The 18,384-nt window shown below is 36.9% G+C and overlaps 1 protein-coding gene across 3 annotated transcripts in view; it reads left to right on the plus strand.

The window, feature by feature from the left end:
- CUNH8orf34 (chromosome unknown C8orf34 homolog) overlaps positions 1 to 18,384 on the plus strand; it is a 488,639-nt gene that overhangs the window by 385,009 nt on the left and 85,246 nt on the right. For all 3 annotated transcript variants that reach the window (XM_033202801.1, XM_033202800.1, XM_033202799.1), the window contains exon 10: positions 10,315 to 10,391. In XM_033202801.1, coding sequence (XP_033058692.1) covers positions 10,315 to 10,391 — 77 coding nt within the window. The remainder of the gene's footprint in view (positions 1 to 10,314; positions 10,392 to 18,384) is intronic.

Raw genomic sequence — 18,384 nt, forward strand, 5'->3', positions numbered from 1 at the left:
CTGCTTATTTCATTTCCATTTTCTGTAGTACAAAATGGAAATTCCTTAACTTAGCAAACAAACTTAATATCAGAGCAATTCAAAATGTTTGTTGTATGTGTAAATAAGTACAGGTAATGTCACTCCAGTGCCATCTAAGGTACATCACATCTTCATCAGTCAGCATAATAGCAAAACACAGTTCATACATTCAACCTGGTTAGTTAGAAGATAAACTACAGGAAAGTATTTTTCTTACACCTGGATTGAGAAGGACATCTTCAACAGTACAAAAACATTTCCAGCCATAAAATAAATAATTGGAACATTCAACTGTAGAAAATTAAAAACTCATGTTTATCAAAAGATGCCCAAAGATGCTCAAGATTAAAATGGTGACAGAAGGCAAGACCAGATTGCAGCTCCCACTAGGACAGACAGAGCAGTATGTGGAGACTCACATCATGAACTTTTGCTCCAAGTACTGCAGGAACATACCAAGAAAGCCGAGAGAATCCACAGACTATTTGAAGGAAATGGACCACCACTGCAGGCTCCCTGAGATGCAAAAGTCTGTGAGTCTTCTTGCTTTCTAGACGAGGAGACTCGTGGTCTGGGGCAAGTTCTCAGCCCTGATCACTTGCTGCCTGGAAATAAACTCACTGCTGTTGAGGCGGCACCGTGGATGTGAGACCAGCCTTTAGGACTATGGGCTGCCTTGGAGCTGGGTGAAGCCTGTGACTGCCGGCCTTCCCCTACTTCCTTGGCAACCTGTATGACTCAGCAGAGGCAGCCATAATCTCCCTGGGAATATAATCCCACTGGACTGAGAACCACACCCCCATCCCCCACAGCAGAAACAGCAAGTCCCACACAAGAAGAGGCTGAGCTCAGACACACCTATCTCTGCTCTCACCTGGTGGTCCCTCTTTACCTGCTGTGGTAGCCAAAGACAAAGGGCATAATCTCTTGGGAACTCTATGGCCCTGCCCACCACCTGAGAAACCTGAATACTTAACCAGGTGTTCCTAGGGCAGGTTTGCATCCTCCTCATAGGGCCAATGCATTCTTGAAAGCACTACTTCCTGGCTGGAGGCCAACTAACACAAAACCAGCACACTAAACAAAAACATAACCAAAGTCTCTTACAGAGTCCACTTCACTCCCCTGCTACCTCCTCCAGGGCAGGTGCTGGTATCCACAGCTCCAAGACCTGAAGACTGATCACATCACAGGACTCTTTGCAGGCCCTCCCCAGTACCAGCCCAGAGCCCGGTAGCTCCACTGGATGACTAGACCCAGAAGAGCAAAAACAATCACTACAGTTCAGCTCTCAAGAAGCCTCATTCCTAGGGGAAGGGGGAGAACACAACATCAAGGGAACACACTAAGGGACAAAAGAATCTGAACAGCAGTTCTTGAATCCTACATCTTCCTTCTAACATAGTCTGTGCAAATTAGAAGGGACCAGTAAAACAATTCTGGTAATATGAAAAAGCGAGGTTAACACCCCCAAAAGATCATACAAGCTCACCAGCAATGGATCCAAATCAAGAGGAAATCTGAATTGCCAGAAAAAGAATTCAGAAGGTTGAATATTAAGTTGATCAAGCAAGCATCACAGAAAGGTGAGTCCAACTTACATAAATCAAAAACATAATTCAGGATATGAAAAGAAAACTCTCCAGTGAAATAGGTAGCATAAATAAAAAATAATCAGAACTTCTGGCAGTCAAAGACACACTTAGAGAAATGCAAAATACACTGGAAGGTATCAGCAATCAAATTGAAAAGCAGAAGAAAGAACTCCAGAGCTCAAAGACAAGGTTTTTCAATTTACCCAATCCATCAAAGACAAAGAAAAAAGATTTTTAAAAACATGAACAAAGCCTCCAATGAGCAAAGCCTCCAAGAAGTGTGGGACTGTGTTAAATGTCCAAACCTAAGAATAGTTGATGTTCCTGAGGAAGAAGAGAAATCTAAAAGCTTGGAAAACATATTTGAGGGAATAATCAAGGAAAACTTCCCTAGCCTTGGTAGAGATCTAGAACTCTGAATACAAGAAGCTCAAAGAACACCTGGGAAATTCGTTGCAAAAAGATCATTGCCTGCGCACATAGTCATCTGATTATCTAAAGTCAAGACGAAGGAAAAAATCTTAAGAGCTTTGAGGCAAAAGCATCAGGTAACCTATAAAGGAAAACTTATCTGATTAACAGCAGATTTCTCAGCAGAAACCCATGCCAGAAGGGATTGGGGATCCATTTTTAGCCTCCTTAAACGAAACAATTGTTGCCCAAGAATGTTATATTCAGAGAAACTAAGCTTCATAAATGAAGGAAAGATATAGTCTTTTCCAGACAAATAAATGCTGAAAGAATTTGCCACTCCCAAGTCAGCACTACAAGAACTTCTAGAAGGAACTCTAAACCCTGAAACAAATTGTTGAAATACACCAAAGTAGAACCTCCTTAAAGCATAAATCTCACAGGACCCATATAACAATAACACAATGAAAAAAAACTTGGGTATTCAGGCAAGAAATAGCACAAAGAATAGAATACTACCTCACATCTCTATACTAACATTGAATGTAAATGGCCTAACTGCTCCACTTAAAATACACCGAATGACAAAATGGATAAGAATTCACCAAACAAGTTTCTACTGTCTTTAGGAGACTCACCTAACACATAAGGACTCATATCAACTTAAGGTAAAAGGGTAGAAAAAGGTATTCCATGCAAATGGACACCAAAAGTAAGTAGGAGTAGGTATGTTTATATCAGATGAAACAAACTTTAAAGCAACAGCAGTTAAAAATATACAAAGTGGAACATTATATAATGATAAAAGGACTAGTTTAACAGGAAAATGTCACAATCCTAAATATATATGTGCCTAACACTGGAGCTTCCAAATTTATAAAACAATTACCACTAGATCTAAGAAATGAGATAGATGGCAACACAATAATAGTCGTGGGGGACTTGAATACTCCACTGACAGCACTAGACAGGTCATCAAGACAGAAAGTCAACAAAGAAACAATGGACCTAAACTTGACAGATATTTACCAAACAGTCTACCCAACAACTGCAGAATATACATTCTATTCATCAGCACATGAAATATTCCCCAAAATAAACCATATGATAGGCCACACAACAAGTCTCAGTAAATTTAAGAAAATCAAAATTATATCAAGTACTCTCTGAGACCACACTGGAATAAAATTGGAAATCAACTCCAAAAGGAAGCCGCAAAACCATGCAAATACATGGAAATTAAATAACCTGCTCCTCAATGATCATGGGGTCAACAAGGAAATCAAGATGGAAATTAAAAAGTTCTTTGAACTGAACAATAACAGTAACACAACCTATCAAAATCTCTGGGATACAGTAAAAGTAGTGCTAAGAGGAAAGTTCATAGCATTAAATGCCTACATCAAAAAGTCTGAAAGAGCACAAACAGATAATCTAAGGTCATACCCCTTGGAACTGGAGAAACAAGAACTATCCAAACCCAGAAGAAGAAAAGAAATAACAAAGATCAGAGGAGAACTAAAAGAAACTGAAACAAAAATATTACAAAAGATAGATGAAACAAAAACAGGTTTTTGAAAAGATAAATATAGTAAGATTAACCAAGAAAAGAAGAGAGAAGATGCAAACAAGCTAAATTAGAAATGAAACAGGAGATATTACTACTGATACCACAGAAACACATAGATTATTAAAGGCTACTATGAACATCTTTACACATATAAACCGGAAAACCTAGAGGAGATGGATAAATTCCTGGAAATATACAACCCTTCTAAATTAAACCAGGATGATATAGAATCTCTAAACAGACCAATAACAAGCAGTGAGATTGAAATAGTAATAAAAAATTGCCAACAAAAATAAGTTAGGGACCAGATGAATTCACAGCTGAATTCTATCAGATAATTCAAAGAAGAATTGGCACTATTTCAAAAGATAGAGAAAGAGGTAATCCTTTCTAAATCATTTTATGAAGCCAATATTACCGTAATGCCAAAACCAGGGAAGGACATAGCACAGAAAGAAAACTACAGACCAATATCCTTGAACATACATGTGAACATCCTCACAAAATGCTAGTAAACCAAATCCAACAGAATATCAAAAAGATAATCCACCATGATCAAGTGAGTTTCATACCAGGGATGCAGGGATGGTTTAACATATCAAAGTCAATAAATGTAGCATACCACATAAATAGAATTAAAAACAAAAATCACATAATCATCTCAATGAAGGCAGAAAAAGCATCTGACAAAATCCAGCATCCCTTTAGGATTAAAACCCTCAGCAAAATTGTTATAGAAGGTTCATACCTTAAGGTAAAAAAGCCATCTATGAAAAACCCACAGCCAGCATTATACTGAACAGGGAAAAATTGAAAACATTCTCCCTGATAACTGAAAGAAGACAAAGATGCCCACTTTCACCACTTCTATTCACATAGTACTGAAAGTCCCAGCCAGAGCAATCAGACAAGAGAAGGAATAAAGGGCATCCAGATCAGTGAAGAGGAAGTCAAACTGTCACTGCTGATGATATGATTGTATACCTAGAAAACTCTAAAGCCTCATCCAAAAAGCTCCTAGAACTGGTAAATGAATTCAGCAAAGTTTCAGGATACAAAATTAATGTACACCTACCAGTAGCTCTGCTGTACACCAACAGCGACCAAGCTGAGAATCAAATCAAGAACTCAAGCCTTTTCATAATATCTGTAAAAAAAAAAAAAAAAAAAAAAAACAGGAATATAACTAACCAAGGACGTGAAAGACTTCTACAAGGAAAACCACAAAACACTACTGAACGAAATTATAGACCACACAAACAAATGGAAACACTTCCCATACTCATGGAAGGGTAGAATCAATATTGTGAGAATGACCATACTGCCAAAAGCAATCTATAAATTCAGTGAAATTCCCATCAAAATATCACCATCATTCTTCACAGAACTAGAAAAGACAATCTTAAAATTCATATGGACCCAAAAAAGAACCTGCAAAGCTAAAGCTATCCTAGGTGAAAAGAACAAATCTGGAGGCATCACATTACCTGAGTTCAAACTATACTATAAGGCCATAGTCACACCAAAACAGCATAGTACTATTATAAAAATCGGCACATAGACCACTGGAACAGAATAGAGAACCCAAAAATAAGCCCAAATACTTACAGAAAACTGATCTTCAACAAAGCAAACAAAAATATAAAGTGGGGAAGGGACACCCTATTCAATAAATGGTGCTGGGATAATTGGCAAGCCACATGTAGAAGAATGAAACTGGATCCTCATCTCTCATCTTATACAAAAATCAACTCAAAATGGATAAAGGACTTAAATTTAAGACCTGAAACCATACACATTCTAGAAGATAACATCAGGAAAAAACCTTTCCAGACATTAGCTTAGGTAAAGGCTTCATGACCAAGAACCCAAAAGCAAGAGCAACAAAAACAAAGATAAATAGATGGGACTTAATTGAACTAAAAAGCTTCTGCACAGCCAAATAAATAATCAGCAGAGTAAGCAGAAAACGCAGAGTGGGAGAAAATCTTCATAATCTATACTTCTGACAAAGGACTAATATCCAGAATCTATAATACAAAGAACTCAAATCAGCAAGAAAAAAGACTAACAATAATATATATATATATCATGGAATACTACTCAACCTTAAAAAGGAACAAAATAATGGCATTTACAGCAACCTGGACAGAATTGGAGACTATTATTCTAAGTGGAGTAACTCAGGAATGGAAAACCAAATATCATATGTTCTCACTTATATGTGGGAGCTAAACTATGAGGATGAAAAGGCTTAAGAATGATATATTGGACTTTGGGGACTTGGGGAAAAGGGTGGGGGTGGCGAGGGATAAAAGACTACACATTGGGTATAGTGTACACTGCTCCGGTGAAGGGTGCACCAGAATCTAAGAAATCACCACTAAATAGCTTATTCATGTAACTAAACACCACCTGTTCCCCAAAAACCTATTAAAAAAATTAAAAATTAAAAAAAGGTGCCCAAAGAAAAGCCACAAATAGGGAAACATATTTGCAATGTAATTGCCACTGATCAAAGATTAATATTCATAATATGAAGAACACCTACAATTTAATAAATAAAAAATCAACACATCAATAGAAAAATAAGTAACAATTATGAATATACATTTTACTGAGAGGAAATACAAAAGGCCAACAAGCAGATGAAAAATACTTAAACTACCTTATTGATCAGGGAAAAGCAAATTAAGACCATGGAGAGATACAATCCTTTTTCTTTTACAACCTTTTGATTGGCATTGACTAGTCAGGAGATCGAGACCATCCTGGCTAACACGGTGAAACCCCGTCTCTACTAAAAAAATACAAAAATCTAGCCGGGCGAGATGGCGGGGCGCCTGTAGTCCCAGCTACTCGGCAGGCTGAGGCAGGAGAATGGCGTAAACCCGGGAGGCGGAGCTTGAAGTGAGCTGAGATCCGGCCACTGCGCTCCAGCCTGGGCGACAGAGCGAGACTCCGTCCCCCCCCCCAAAAAAAAAGAAAAAAGAAAAATGACAAAACTAAGTTCTGGTGAAGTCATAGATAAAAAGAAACTCTTATACTGCAGGTATATGAGTTTTTGAAAAGTTTTCCATTATCTTAAAATCTTGAGCATTTATATAATCTAAAACCTAAAAACTCCATTTCTAGGTAAATGCTTTAGAGAAACAAGTTTCATATAGCATGAAATATGAACAACCCTTGTTAGTATGTTCATAGACAGGGAAATGGATAAATTATGAAATATTTTACGCAGTAGAAACCTGAATGCCTTTCAACTACTACAGGCGATGGATAAAATCAGTGATGTACAAATAGATCCCCTGTATGTAGTTGAAAGGCATTCAGATTTCTAGTGTGTAAATGTAGAACAACTGTTTTCCTGAAAAAAGAAAGCCCTGATTTGTAGAGATTGATGATTTCCGTGATGTGAATACTCCCACTGTGACTGATTTCCAGCAGCCAAACTGAAATGGTAGTTGGTTCTCCCAGTCTGGTATAAGCAAGTTACAGCTCACCATTAAATGAGTCTTAAAAGCCTAATGCTTCTTGAACAAGAGCAAGTCACAGAATGCCATTGTAATAAACCTCCAAAAAGCAAATCTAAACAATACATTCTTTAGGAAAACATAAGTGACAAAACTATATTTAAAGAAGGGAATGACAAACACAAAATATTGGTTATTCTCAAAGGTAAGGGGAGCCTGGGTGATGGGATAAGGAAGGAGCCCACACATATATGAAGGTTATTGAAAATGCCCTAATTATTAAGTGGTGGGTTTGGGGTGTTTATTTTGTCATTGTAATTTGTAATTTAAATATATCACATATACTAATAGCTGCGATTTATTTTGCATATTATATTTATATAAATGTTTTACAGATGTTGTATTTTTATATGTCAAATATTAGGTAATAAATATTTTTTAAAAAACTGCTAAGGGAACATAAACCAATGTTAATGTAGCATAATACAAAGAAATGGCCATAGTTAATACATACTCAAATCTGTGGTGATGACATGGCATGTTCTTATGATAGATTTTTAACCCTGATAATGAACATTAAGTAATGTGTCACTAGCAACATGGAGGCCCCAGGCTGGCCATTCGTTGACACTCACATAGCTTCCTGAGTCAGTCTAGTTTCTGCTCATAGATATTCTTGCATGTGTATCTTCACTTACGCCTCCTTCCCTGACTGGCAATAAGGCCGTTTCCCTCCCTTCTCTGCCTATTTAGATCATCTGCTGTAAGATCACGTAAAGTCTCTCTGATATTTACTTTCTCTCATTCCCAAATTGTTTTTGAATTGCTTCTTCTGTGTTTGTTTCTCCTACTTCCATTGGATTATATGCTTCTTGAAATTTTCTTACGTTACTCATCATGCCCAATACAAAACCAGGCACAAGACAGACACTATTTAATTAGTTGCCAATAATTTTTAAAATTTTATCAAAATAACTCCAACTTACCAATCTTTACCGATATATATCCTTCATCAATCTCATTTACATAATTACTGAGTATTATAAGGACTCAAATTTCCTGGGAAATTAAATAATGTATCAAGAATGTGTTGCAGATTATACTTTAAGCTCCTTTCTTGAAATGCCTAATCCTGCATTCTTCACATTCAATTATTAGTATGCTTAATCTGCAAATTCCAGAATGTGAGTTTCTGATTTAGTACATTCTTTTCTACTTAAGTTAGTCAAATGACTAGATCCAATAATTGAATAGCATTGGCATTATCCAAAAGTGCTATAAAGTTGACAGTTTGTGTCAACTGTGCATTCACATTGAACTTGGCTCGGCAAGCATAAATATTTCTATAAATAGGTATAACTGTGCATTAAAAAAGTCTGTTGTGACACAAGCAGCAAAAGTAAAAATAATGGCTGAAAAAAGTTGGCTGTAGCTAAGCACTGCAATAAACTACAGATTTTTAGGTTCCCACCAACATGTCCAATCAACCACGCAGGCTGAATTTCTAGTCCTACTGCTGCCATGGATTATTAGATTTCTGGTAAAATTACCTTATCTTTCCATGCTTCAGTTTCTCTGCTTCAGTTTCTTCTTCTCTAAAATGAGGATATAAGATAAACTGTAATATTTGACAAATTTAGGGACTCATTTCCCACCCACCCATAGGTGATTTTAAATAGCTAAAAACAATTACTTACATTTGAAAATCATGCATAAAAGAAATTGCTCTGGAATAGACAGAGCAAAATAGCTTGCACATATGTACTCACTTGTTACTGTTAATAAGCAATGCACTTAGAACACATAAACAATGGCATTTACTGCTCCAAGTATTAAACACTAAGGTTTTACTTTCATGATATATCTGGTCCCTACTAGCTTGTTAGATTGGTATCCTATTATTAGATTTGGGCTATTTGGCAGTATCCATTTGACTTCATAACTTTCAAAAACAGTAGTTATGTAAACTCTCAAATGTTCTGGCAGTACTTATAGTTGTCCCTTCATACTAAGCTCAATGGAGATTACTGTATTATAGATCTTTCTGGATATAGTACCAATAACCAGAGAGAATTCAACAGAAACAAAACTGAACAAAATGTAAATCACACAAAGTTACTAATACTTTCTCTTTATAAATGTTCATCTTTGTTAAAAAGTTAATACTGCCCTGTAAATGTGTTCAAGTAAATTTAATGAAAGAAAGTGCATAGAAAATATTCAAAAGCTATGATTATGGATCTGTGCTGAGCTTTCCGTTGTCTCTCTGGTGTTTGGTGGTCATTAAGGGTTTGAAAGATTTCATGCTCTAATTCTCTTTTCAGAGTATACGTTTTACGAAACAGAAAAATCTGTCTCCATATGTACATAAAGCTAAAGGAAAATCTTTAGGGCTTTATATGATTCCCTCAAGTATTAATAAATATAAGAAATTATTTTTAAATCCAGTGGTTTAAAATACCTTTCTCTTAACTGATTTTTTTTTAATTTGAAAAGGAGTTCAGACTCAACTAAGAGAAGTCGACAGTCTTCTGGATAGATTATTTCTAGTTGCTCCATTTACCTATCCCTGTCACAGAATTCTTTATAACCCATAGAAATCCTTGTTGTTTTGATGGTTGTTATAATGTCAGAAGACATATGAAAAAGGTTGCATCATTTTTTTCCACATATTTGAAAGCCACTACTCACTCACCCATCAATGTATTCAATTCAGGCTAAGTAATTGCAACTTCTTGCTTCATATGTTGAAATGGAAACCAATCAGCATTTAGTAATATCCACCTTTCTCTGAACTGTTTTCAGAACGTTCCATTCCATCTGAAAGAGTGAGCACAAAATAGTACTCAAATTGTGTAACCCCCAAAAGGAGACAACTGATAGATAAAACAAATAATTATAAAATTATAAAAAAGAAAAAGGACATTAAATATAATTATGTTCCAACAATTAGCTGGATAATATGCCAAAATATCTTGCTTTATTTGTATAACTAAGATAACTGTGGTTCTTGCACATTCCTGACATTATTGTGCCCTTTTAAATTAAAAATATTTATCATTTTTCATAAGTTGTTTTTAAGTTAAATATTATTTCATGTTCTATTTTAACTCACAAACAATAAAACAATATGATTTTTTCAACAACCAATTCTGTCATTTTATTATCACAACAGTTTTATATATCAGAGAATGAATAAGCAATATGTGACTATAATTTATTCATTTTTTAAAAATAAAAATAGATTCCTTGCCTGGGACTGAAGAAGCACTAATGGAGGAGGGTGAAGAATTTGAGAAAGCATCTAAACTAACAGGAACTGTAAGTATATTCATTGACTTATTTTTTTTAATTGCTAAAACTAATTTAAATTACTAATAGGAAAATCTAAATAAAATATAATAAAGCCAGCTTTCTTACTGGTTAATTAGGCTGTTCTAAGTTGTTTCAACAGTTGGGGAAGAACACTTGAACTAGATGAGAAAACTGAAGTTCTGATGTTATTAGCTGCTTGCTTGTTGTGCATGTGAGCACGCTAAAAGGTTATGAGCTGCCATGTTAAACTTCAGTAAGTTTAACTATACTTACCTTGGTAGTAAAACAAATATTTTGCATATCCTGAAAGTTTACATATGATTTATGCTATTTTTAGTTGTGAAGTCCTTGTAATATGTTTGTTAAACTATATATCTTCCATACAGTATTTTGGGAGAGAACTATTAGGTTTAAGATTTTTAATGCGATTTAAGGTTAAAAGAATAGAAAAACCTGAAATTCTGTACAAATTCTAACTAAAAATATTTTTTTATAAATGCTAAAGTTCATAAAATATTTTGAGTTTCTATAAAAATAACTAATGCAATCATGCATTATCTTAAACATAATATTTGGACTGGGTTTGTATGTGTCTATATTCTCTGTATTAATTTGCTAGAGCTGTCATAACAAAGTAGCAAAGACTGGGTAGCTTAAATAAAAAAAGGTTATTTTCTCAACATTCTGGAGGCAAAAATAAAAGATCAAAGTGTTGGCAGGGCTGGTTGCTTCTGAGGTCTTCCTTTGTACCTTGTAGATGAATGTCTTCTCCCTGCGTCTTCACAGTTTTTTCCCTTTGTACGTGTCTGTGTCCTAATCACTTAACACCAGTGATATATCACAAATATCACCAGTGATATTGAATGAGGCCCTCCCTAATAACATCCTTTAACTTAATTACCTCTCTAAAGACCTTATTTCCAAATACATTCTGAGGTACTTGGGCTAGGAATTTGACATATGAAGTTTTAGGAGAACACAGGTCAACCCATAACACTCTGTGATGAGATTACATGATTTTAAACATTATTCATCTCATAATATTTGGTAAAAGGCGCCAAGTTTTCCAATGAACTTGATAATAAAATTAATTTTAAAAATTATTGATGAAATTAATGTATCTTTGCTCAGATGTTATTTTATCTGACCCTATTTAAAATTTTGCATTTCCCTTATTTATTTTTTATACAGTACTTATGATTTCTACTGTGTGATGTAATCTACTTATTTGTTTTACTGTTCATTTCCTTCGACTGTAATATAAGGTCTATCATGGCAAGAATTTTTGTACGTATTTTTCACTTCCACATCCCTAGAGGAGTAACTACATACAGTAGGCCCATAATATCACACACACACACACACACACACACACACACATATATGTATGTTGAATGCATAGTTTAGCAATAATTCCTCACCATAAGATAAAAACTATTATATTTTCCTTTACTACAAAATGGTAAAATCTTAGAAATAGAAAAAATCACGGTAACTATCCAGTTCAACATTTCCCATCTCTTACCTTGGCATTTTCAACTGTGGTGTTTTCACTCCTGTATTCAATGCAGTGATATCTAACCTATAGATGAGGAAACAGAAACTCAGAGAAGCTAAGGAACTAAAGTTAAAAGTTAAAACTAAAGTTAAAAGCTAAAAGTCCTAAAGTTAAAAGAACAGTGATATCAGGAGTTGGGACTAGTCAATTTTCCTTCTACTGTACATCCTTAATATTTTTAGTGCTTTTGTGTTTCTTTTAGAAACAGTTTATTCCTGTTTGTTAGATATTGTCTTCCATTCCTCAGAAACATTGGTCCTAGTTCTACTCGGGGAGTGATAGCTTAAACCTAATCCTTTTTACAATTAACTGATGTTCAGATATTAGAAGCTACCAGTGTGTCTCAAATGAGACTTAGATTTTTAGGTCAAAACACAGTCCATTCTTTTAACCAATGCTTTTATATTGTGTAGTTACAAACATTTCAGTACCTTGATGCTTTTTCTGAACATATCCTTGTTTGCCAGGTCCCCTGTAACATGTGAGTTATGCCACAACCAAATTTAGGGTTCCAAATAATGTTCTCACATAGAGTACAATGAAGTATGTGGTTGGAACAAATATTATTTGGGGATTATAGCCTACTGTTGCATTAATTTTATTTTTTAAGAAATGTTCTGCCATTTATAAACTTTAGTATTTCTCCATAACCTCATGATGTTATGTTGTCCTTTAGGTTGTGATAATCTATCGTTCATCACTTTTTGCAAAGGTTATCAGCTGTGAATTCCACAAAGTTCATATTTCTCCATCAGGCCTAAACATATACCATTAGATTCTTCTTCTACTCCTTTACTCCAATCAAGATATATCCCGTCTATAGTATTTGGCTTCCTTAATAATACATAAAAGTGCAAAGAAAAAAAGAAATTAGATTCATTTTACCAAACTTTTCATGAGTGATTTCAAATGGGCTCTTAGAGATCTTTGCTTTTTTCCACTGTACTCACACAGTGCTTCCCCAGTGCAAAAGTTTGTTATAGGTCAACTTTGTTTGTTTTTATTTACATTCATTAGATTTTGCATTAAAAATTATCTGATTCCACTTAATATCATATTACACATTTAAATCTTTCTGGAATTAAGTGGAATAAAAACAATAAATGAATAAATGAATGAATGTCAGGACCCTGAAGCAGACAATTTCTAGATGGCAGCTGCTTTTATTATGAGGAAAGCATGGGTTAAAATCAAAGTTAATTTTGTTAAAATGATGATATTTTAGATGTAGATTTCCTAAAAATACTTCTGTAGTATTTCTAGGGATAGCATTTTTAATAAATCAAGAAGAAAATTGTGACTTTATCTAAATATTAATGAAGAATTGGAACAAAGCAACTTTTTTTCTTTATTACCGTAAGAAACATAAAATACTTCAAAGCAAATTTTGAGTCATATCCTGTACAAATATAAATATGCCACAAATGTTGAAAACCATTTAAGGTAGTTTCAACACAGGCTGTCTCTATTTGCTAACTTTCCATGTTGTGTATTGTATATTAATAAGCAGGGAACAGACTCTTGGAAACTGTTTTTTCCTAGTGGCTTACCCTGTGCTTGGAATACTTATTGAATATTTTGTGAATATTTAAGTGATGTAGAGGCAACATTTATATTTGAATTTTTATCCTCCTCCAAATAAGCAAGTCGTTCTTCTGGAATTTCCCTCTCCCTCTCTGCTCTCTCTTTTTCTGGACTGCCTCTTGGTATATATACAGCCTATGCAGGTTAAAACTGGATTTGTCAGGTAAAGCCGTTTAGTAAACCAACAAAAAGACAACCGTGAAAAGACAATACCAAACAGCAGGTATTGATTATGACCTCTTAGCTTCATAAATATAATGCATTATTTTAGATCAATGATTGATGAACACTTAATATCAATGATTTTGGATTGCATAATTTCTTATGCAATTTTTTTTTTTTGCTTCAAATGCTTTTTTTTTTTTTTCATTTTGTTTTGTTTTGTTTTTCTTTGAGACAGGGTCTAGCTCTGTTACCCAGGCTGAATTCAGTGGTACTGTCACAGCTCACAGCACCATTGACCTCCTGGGCTCTGACATTCCTCCCACCTCAGCACCTCAACCTCCTGGGTAGCTGGGACTACAGGTGTGCACCACCACACCTGACAAAGTTTTATATTTTGTAGAGACAGAATCTAGCTATGTTGCCCAGGCTGGTCTTGAACTCCTGGACTCAGGTAATCCTCCTTCCTCGGCCACCCAAAGTGCTGGGATTACAGGAATGAGCTTCCTTTATCTTAAAAAATCTATTTTGATGTAAAATTATTAAATAAACATGTGGGTGTGAAGGGAAGATGAAGATAATTAAGAAAGATCATTGATAGTAAATATTTTGCTGACTTTTTTTCTTCTTTCCTTGTACATTTTTAAAGTTATTGTATTCATTAGCCAGTAATGACTAGCTCATTATAATCCGACTCTCATAAGACTTTATGTAACTGGTCCTCATTGCTTAAAGTAGAAAAGAAAATGTAAAAGACTTCTGTAAAAAAGGTTTCCTAAAATGCCCAGGGTTTACTAAAAGTTATGCTTTTGGTATATTCTTCTCCTGGAGAGTTTTATATACTTGGGAAAATATATAAAATTGACTAGGATGATACCACATATCAATATGTGATATCACATATTTGTACAGCACTTTTTAATCATTAAGTGCTTCACATATTTAACACCAATGGTGTCTGAATTTTGTCATTTTCGTGGCTTATCACTTTATCCTGACCACCTCACTGTGAAGTAGTGCTTCCTTAGCTTCAGATGAGCATACTGAGCTTCCAAAAGATCTTGTGATTTGTCCCAGGTCACATAGAGAGGGCAGGACAAAAACTCATGGTTCCCAGTGCCCAAACTGTCTTTCATAGAACTTGTTGGGGTCCATACAATTGGTACTTATTTGCAAATTTGTATTTAGGCACTTAGTCACTGTTAACACCTGCAATGAAAAGGGGATAAGTATTAGGCCATTATCAGTAGTCAATATCTTTTTATTTTTATTTTATTTTATTTTATTTTATTTTATTTTAAGATGGAGTCTCGCTCTGTCACCCAAGCTGGAGTGCAGTGGTGCGATCTTAGCTCATTGCAACCTCTGCCTCCTGGGTTCAAGTAATTCTCGTGCCTCTGGCTCCCTAGTAAATGGGACTGCAGGCATGTACCACCACGCCCAGCTAATTTTTGTATTTTTAGTAGAGATGGGGTTTCACCATGTTGGTCAGACTGGCCTCGAACTCCTGACCTCAAGTGATCCATCCGCCTCGGCCTCCCAAAGTGCTGAGATTACAGGTGTAAGCCACCATGCCTGGCCATCAATATCAAAGGTAGAATTATTCACTGGATGAAGTAGGTAGTGAAAAGCAACAGTTTGAGGGACTGGATCAGAACAGGTAATTTTTTATGAGAGAAAGGGATCAGTACATTTCAGTATAAGAGATTAGCCTTGCTAAGGTTTTTCGGAATTGGAGGACTCTGAGAAACCAGAACAGTATGAAAAGAGATCCTGGGATGGGGAAACTACTGAGAAAGAAAGCAAAAGGGAAAAAAGTATATGTCTAAGAAAAAAATATCTGTGGTAAGCTTGATCCAAAAGTTAGAGACTCTGATAATTCTGGAGTTATCTTGATAAAGTGTCTGTTGAGCTAGATTGGAGGTAAATTTGATTATTTTTAATCTTGCCAGATGTTGTGCGTGTTAGTCCATTTTCATGCTGCTGATAAAAACATACCCAAGGCTGGGAAGAAAAGACATTTAATTGGACTTACAGTTCCACATGGGTGGGGAGAGCTCAGAATCATGGCGGGAGGTGAAAGACCCTTCTTATATGGCAGCAGAGAGAGAAAATGAGGAAGAAGCAAAGTGGAAACCCCTGATAAACCCATCAGATCTCATGAGACTTGTTCACTATCACGAGAATAGCACAGTAAAGACTGGCCCCAATGATTCAATAACCTCCCCCTGGGGCCCTCCCACAACACATGGGAATTCTGGGAAATGCAATTCAAGTTGAGATTTGGGTGTGGACACAGTCAAACCATATCATCCCACCCCTGGCCCCTCCAATCTCATGTCCTCACATTTCACAACCAATCATCACACCTTCTCAGCAGTCCCCCAAAGTCTTAACTAATTTCAGCAATAATCCAATGGTCCACAGTCCAAAGTCTCATCTGAGACAAAGTAAGTCCCTTCTGCCAATGAGCCTGTAAAATCAAAAGCAAGTTAGTTACTTCCTAGATACAATGGGGGTACAGATATTGGGTAAACACAATTGTTCCAAATGGGAGAAATTGGCCAAAACAAAGGAGTTACAGGGCCCATGCAAGTCTGAAATCCAGTGGGGCAGTCAAATTTTAAAGTTCCAAAATGATCTCCTTTGACTCCAGGTCTCACATCCAAGTCACATTGATGCAAGAGGTGGGTTCCCATGGTCCTGGGCAGCTCCACCCCTATGGCTTTGCAGGGTACACCCTCTCTCCTGGTTGCTTTCATGGGCTGATGTTGAGTGGTTGTGGCTTTTCCAGGAGCACAGTGCAAGCTGTCAGTGGATCTACCATTCTGGGGTCTAGAGGATCATGGTTGTCTTCTTATAGCTCCACTATGTGGTGCTCCAGTAGGGACTCTGTGTGGGAGTTCCGATCCCACATTTCCCTTCTGCACTGCCCTAGCAGTTCTCCATGCAGGCCCAGCTCCTGCAGCAAACTTTTGCCTGGGCATCCAGGCATTTCCGTTTATCTTCTGGAATCTAGGCAGATGTTCCCAAACCTCAATTCTTGACTTCTGTGCACCCACATGCTCAACACCATGAGCAAGCTGCCAAGGCCTAGGGCTTCCACCCTCTGCAGCCACAGCCTGAGCTGTATGTCAGCCCCTTTCAGCCATGGCTGGAGCAGGTGGGACACAGGGCACCCAGTCCCTAGGCTGCACACTGCACAGGGACCATGGGCCCAGCCCACGAAACCACTTTTTGCTACTGGGCCTCCGGGGCCTGTGATGGGAGGAGCTGCCAGGAAGTTCTCTGATATGCCCTGGAGACATTTTGTCTTGAGGATTAACATTAGGGTCCTTGCTACTTATGCAAACTTCTGCAGCCAGCTTGAATTTCTCCCCAGAAAATGGGTTTTTATTTTCTGTCACTTGATCAGGCTGCAAATTTCCCAAACTTTTATGCTCTGCTTCTCTTATAAAACTGAATACCTTTAACAGCACCCAGGTTACATCTTGAATGCTTTGCTGCTTTGAAATTTCTTCCTCCAGATGCTCTAAATCATCTCTCTCAAGTTCAAAGTACCACAAATCTCTAGGGCAGGGGCAAAATGCTGCCAGTCTCTTAGCTAAAGCATAACAAGAGTCACCTTTGCTCCAGTTCCCAGCAAGTTCCCGTCTCAGACTGAATTTTATTTTCCATATTGCTATCAGCATTTTGGGAAAAGCCATTCAACAAGTCTCTAGGAAATTCCAAACTTTCCACATTTTCCTGTCTTCTTTGGAGCCCTTCAAACTGTTCCAACCTCTGCCTACTACCCAATTCCAAAATCGCTTCCACATTTTCTTTTTCTTTTCTTTTTTTTTTTTTTTTGAGGCGGAGTCTCGCTCTGTCGCCCGGACTGGAGTGCAGTGGCCGGATCTCAGCTCACTGCAAGCTCCGCCTCCTGGATTTACGCCATTCTCCTGCCTCAGCCTCCTGAGTAGCTGGGACTACAGGCGCCCGCCACGTCGCCCGGCTAGTTTTTGTATTTTTTTAGTAGAGACGAGGTTTCACCGTGTCAGCCAGGATGGTCTCGATCTCCTGACCTCGTGATCCGCCCGTCTCGGCCTCCCAAAGTGCTGGGATTACAGGCTTGAGCCACCGCGCCCGGCCTCCACATTTTCAGGTATCTTTTCAGTAATGCCCCACTCTACTGGTACAATTTACTGTATTAGTCCATTTTCATGCTGCTGATAAAAACATAACCAAGGCGGGGAAGAAAAAGAGGTTTAATTATACTTACAGCTCCACATGGCTGGGGAGGCCTCAGAATCATAGCAGTCAGTGAAATGCACTTCTTACATGGCAACGGCAAGAGAAAATAAGGAAGAAGCAAAAGTGGAAACCTCTGATAAACCCATCAAATCTCATGAGACTTATTCACTATCACAAGGATGGCATGGGAAAGACCAGCTCCCATGATTCAATAACCACCCCCTGGATCCCTCCAACACATGGGAATTCTGAGAGGTACAATTCAAGTTGAGATTTTGGTGGGGACACTGCCAAACCATATCATTGTGTTTTGTTGATTAGTATATAAAACATTCTTTTTATTTTTACTGTAGGAACAAATGAATAGCTTTTTCCCTTTTCACTCTTCCTGATTCTTTCGACTTCTACTCACAAGTAGTGAAGTTTGGATCTGATTGTGTGACACTGAAATTTCTCACATAT

This window comes from Trachypithecus francoisi, unplaced genomic scaffold (assembly GCF_009764315.1).
Source record: "Trachypithecus francoisi isolate TF-2019V2 unplaced genomic scaffold, Tfra_2.0 Lachesis_group7, whole genome shotgun sequence".
Classification (NCBI taxonomy): Eukaryota; Metazoa; Chordata; class Mammalia; order Primates; family Cercopithecidae; genus Trachypithecus; species Trachypithecus francoisi.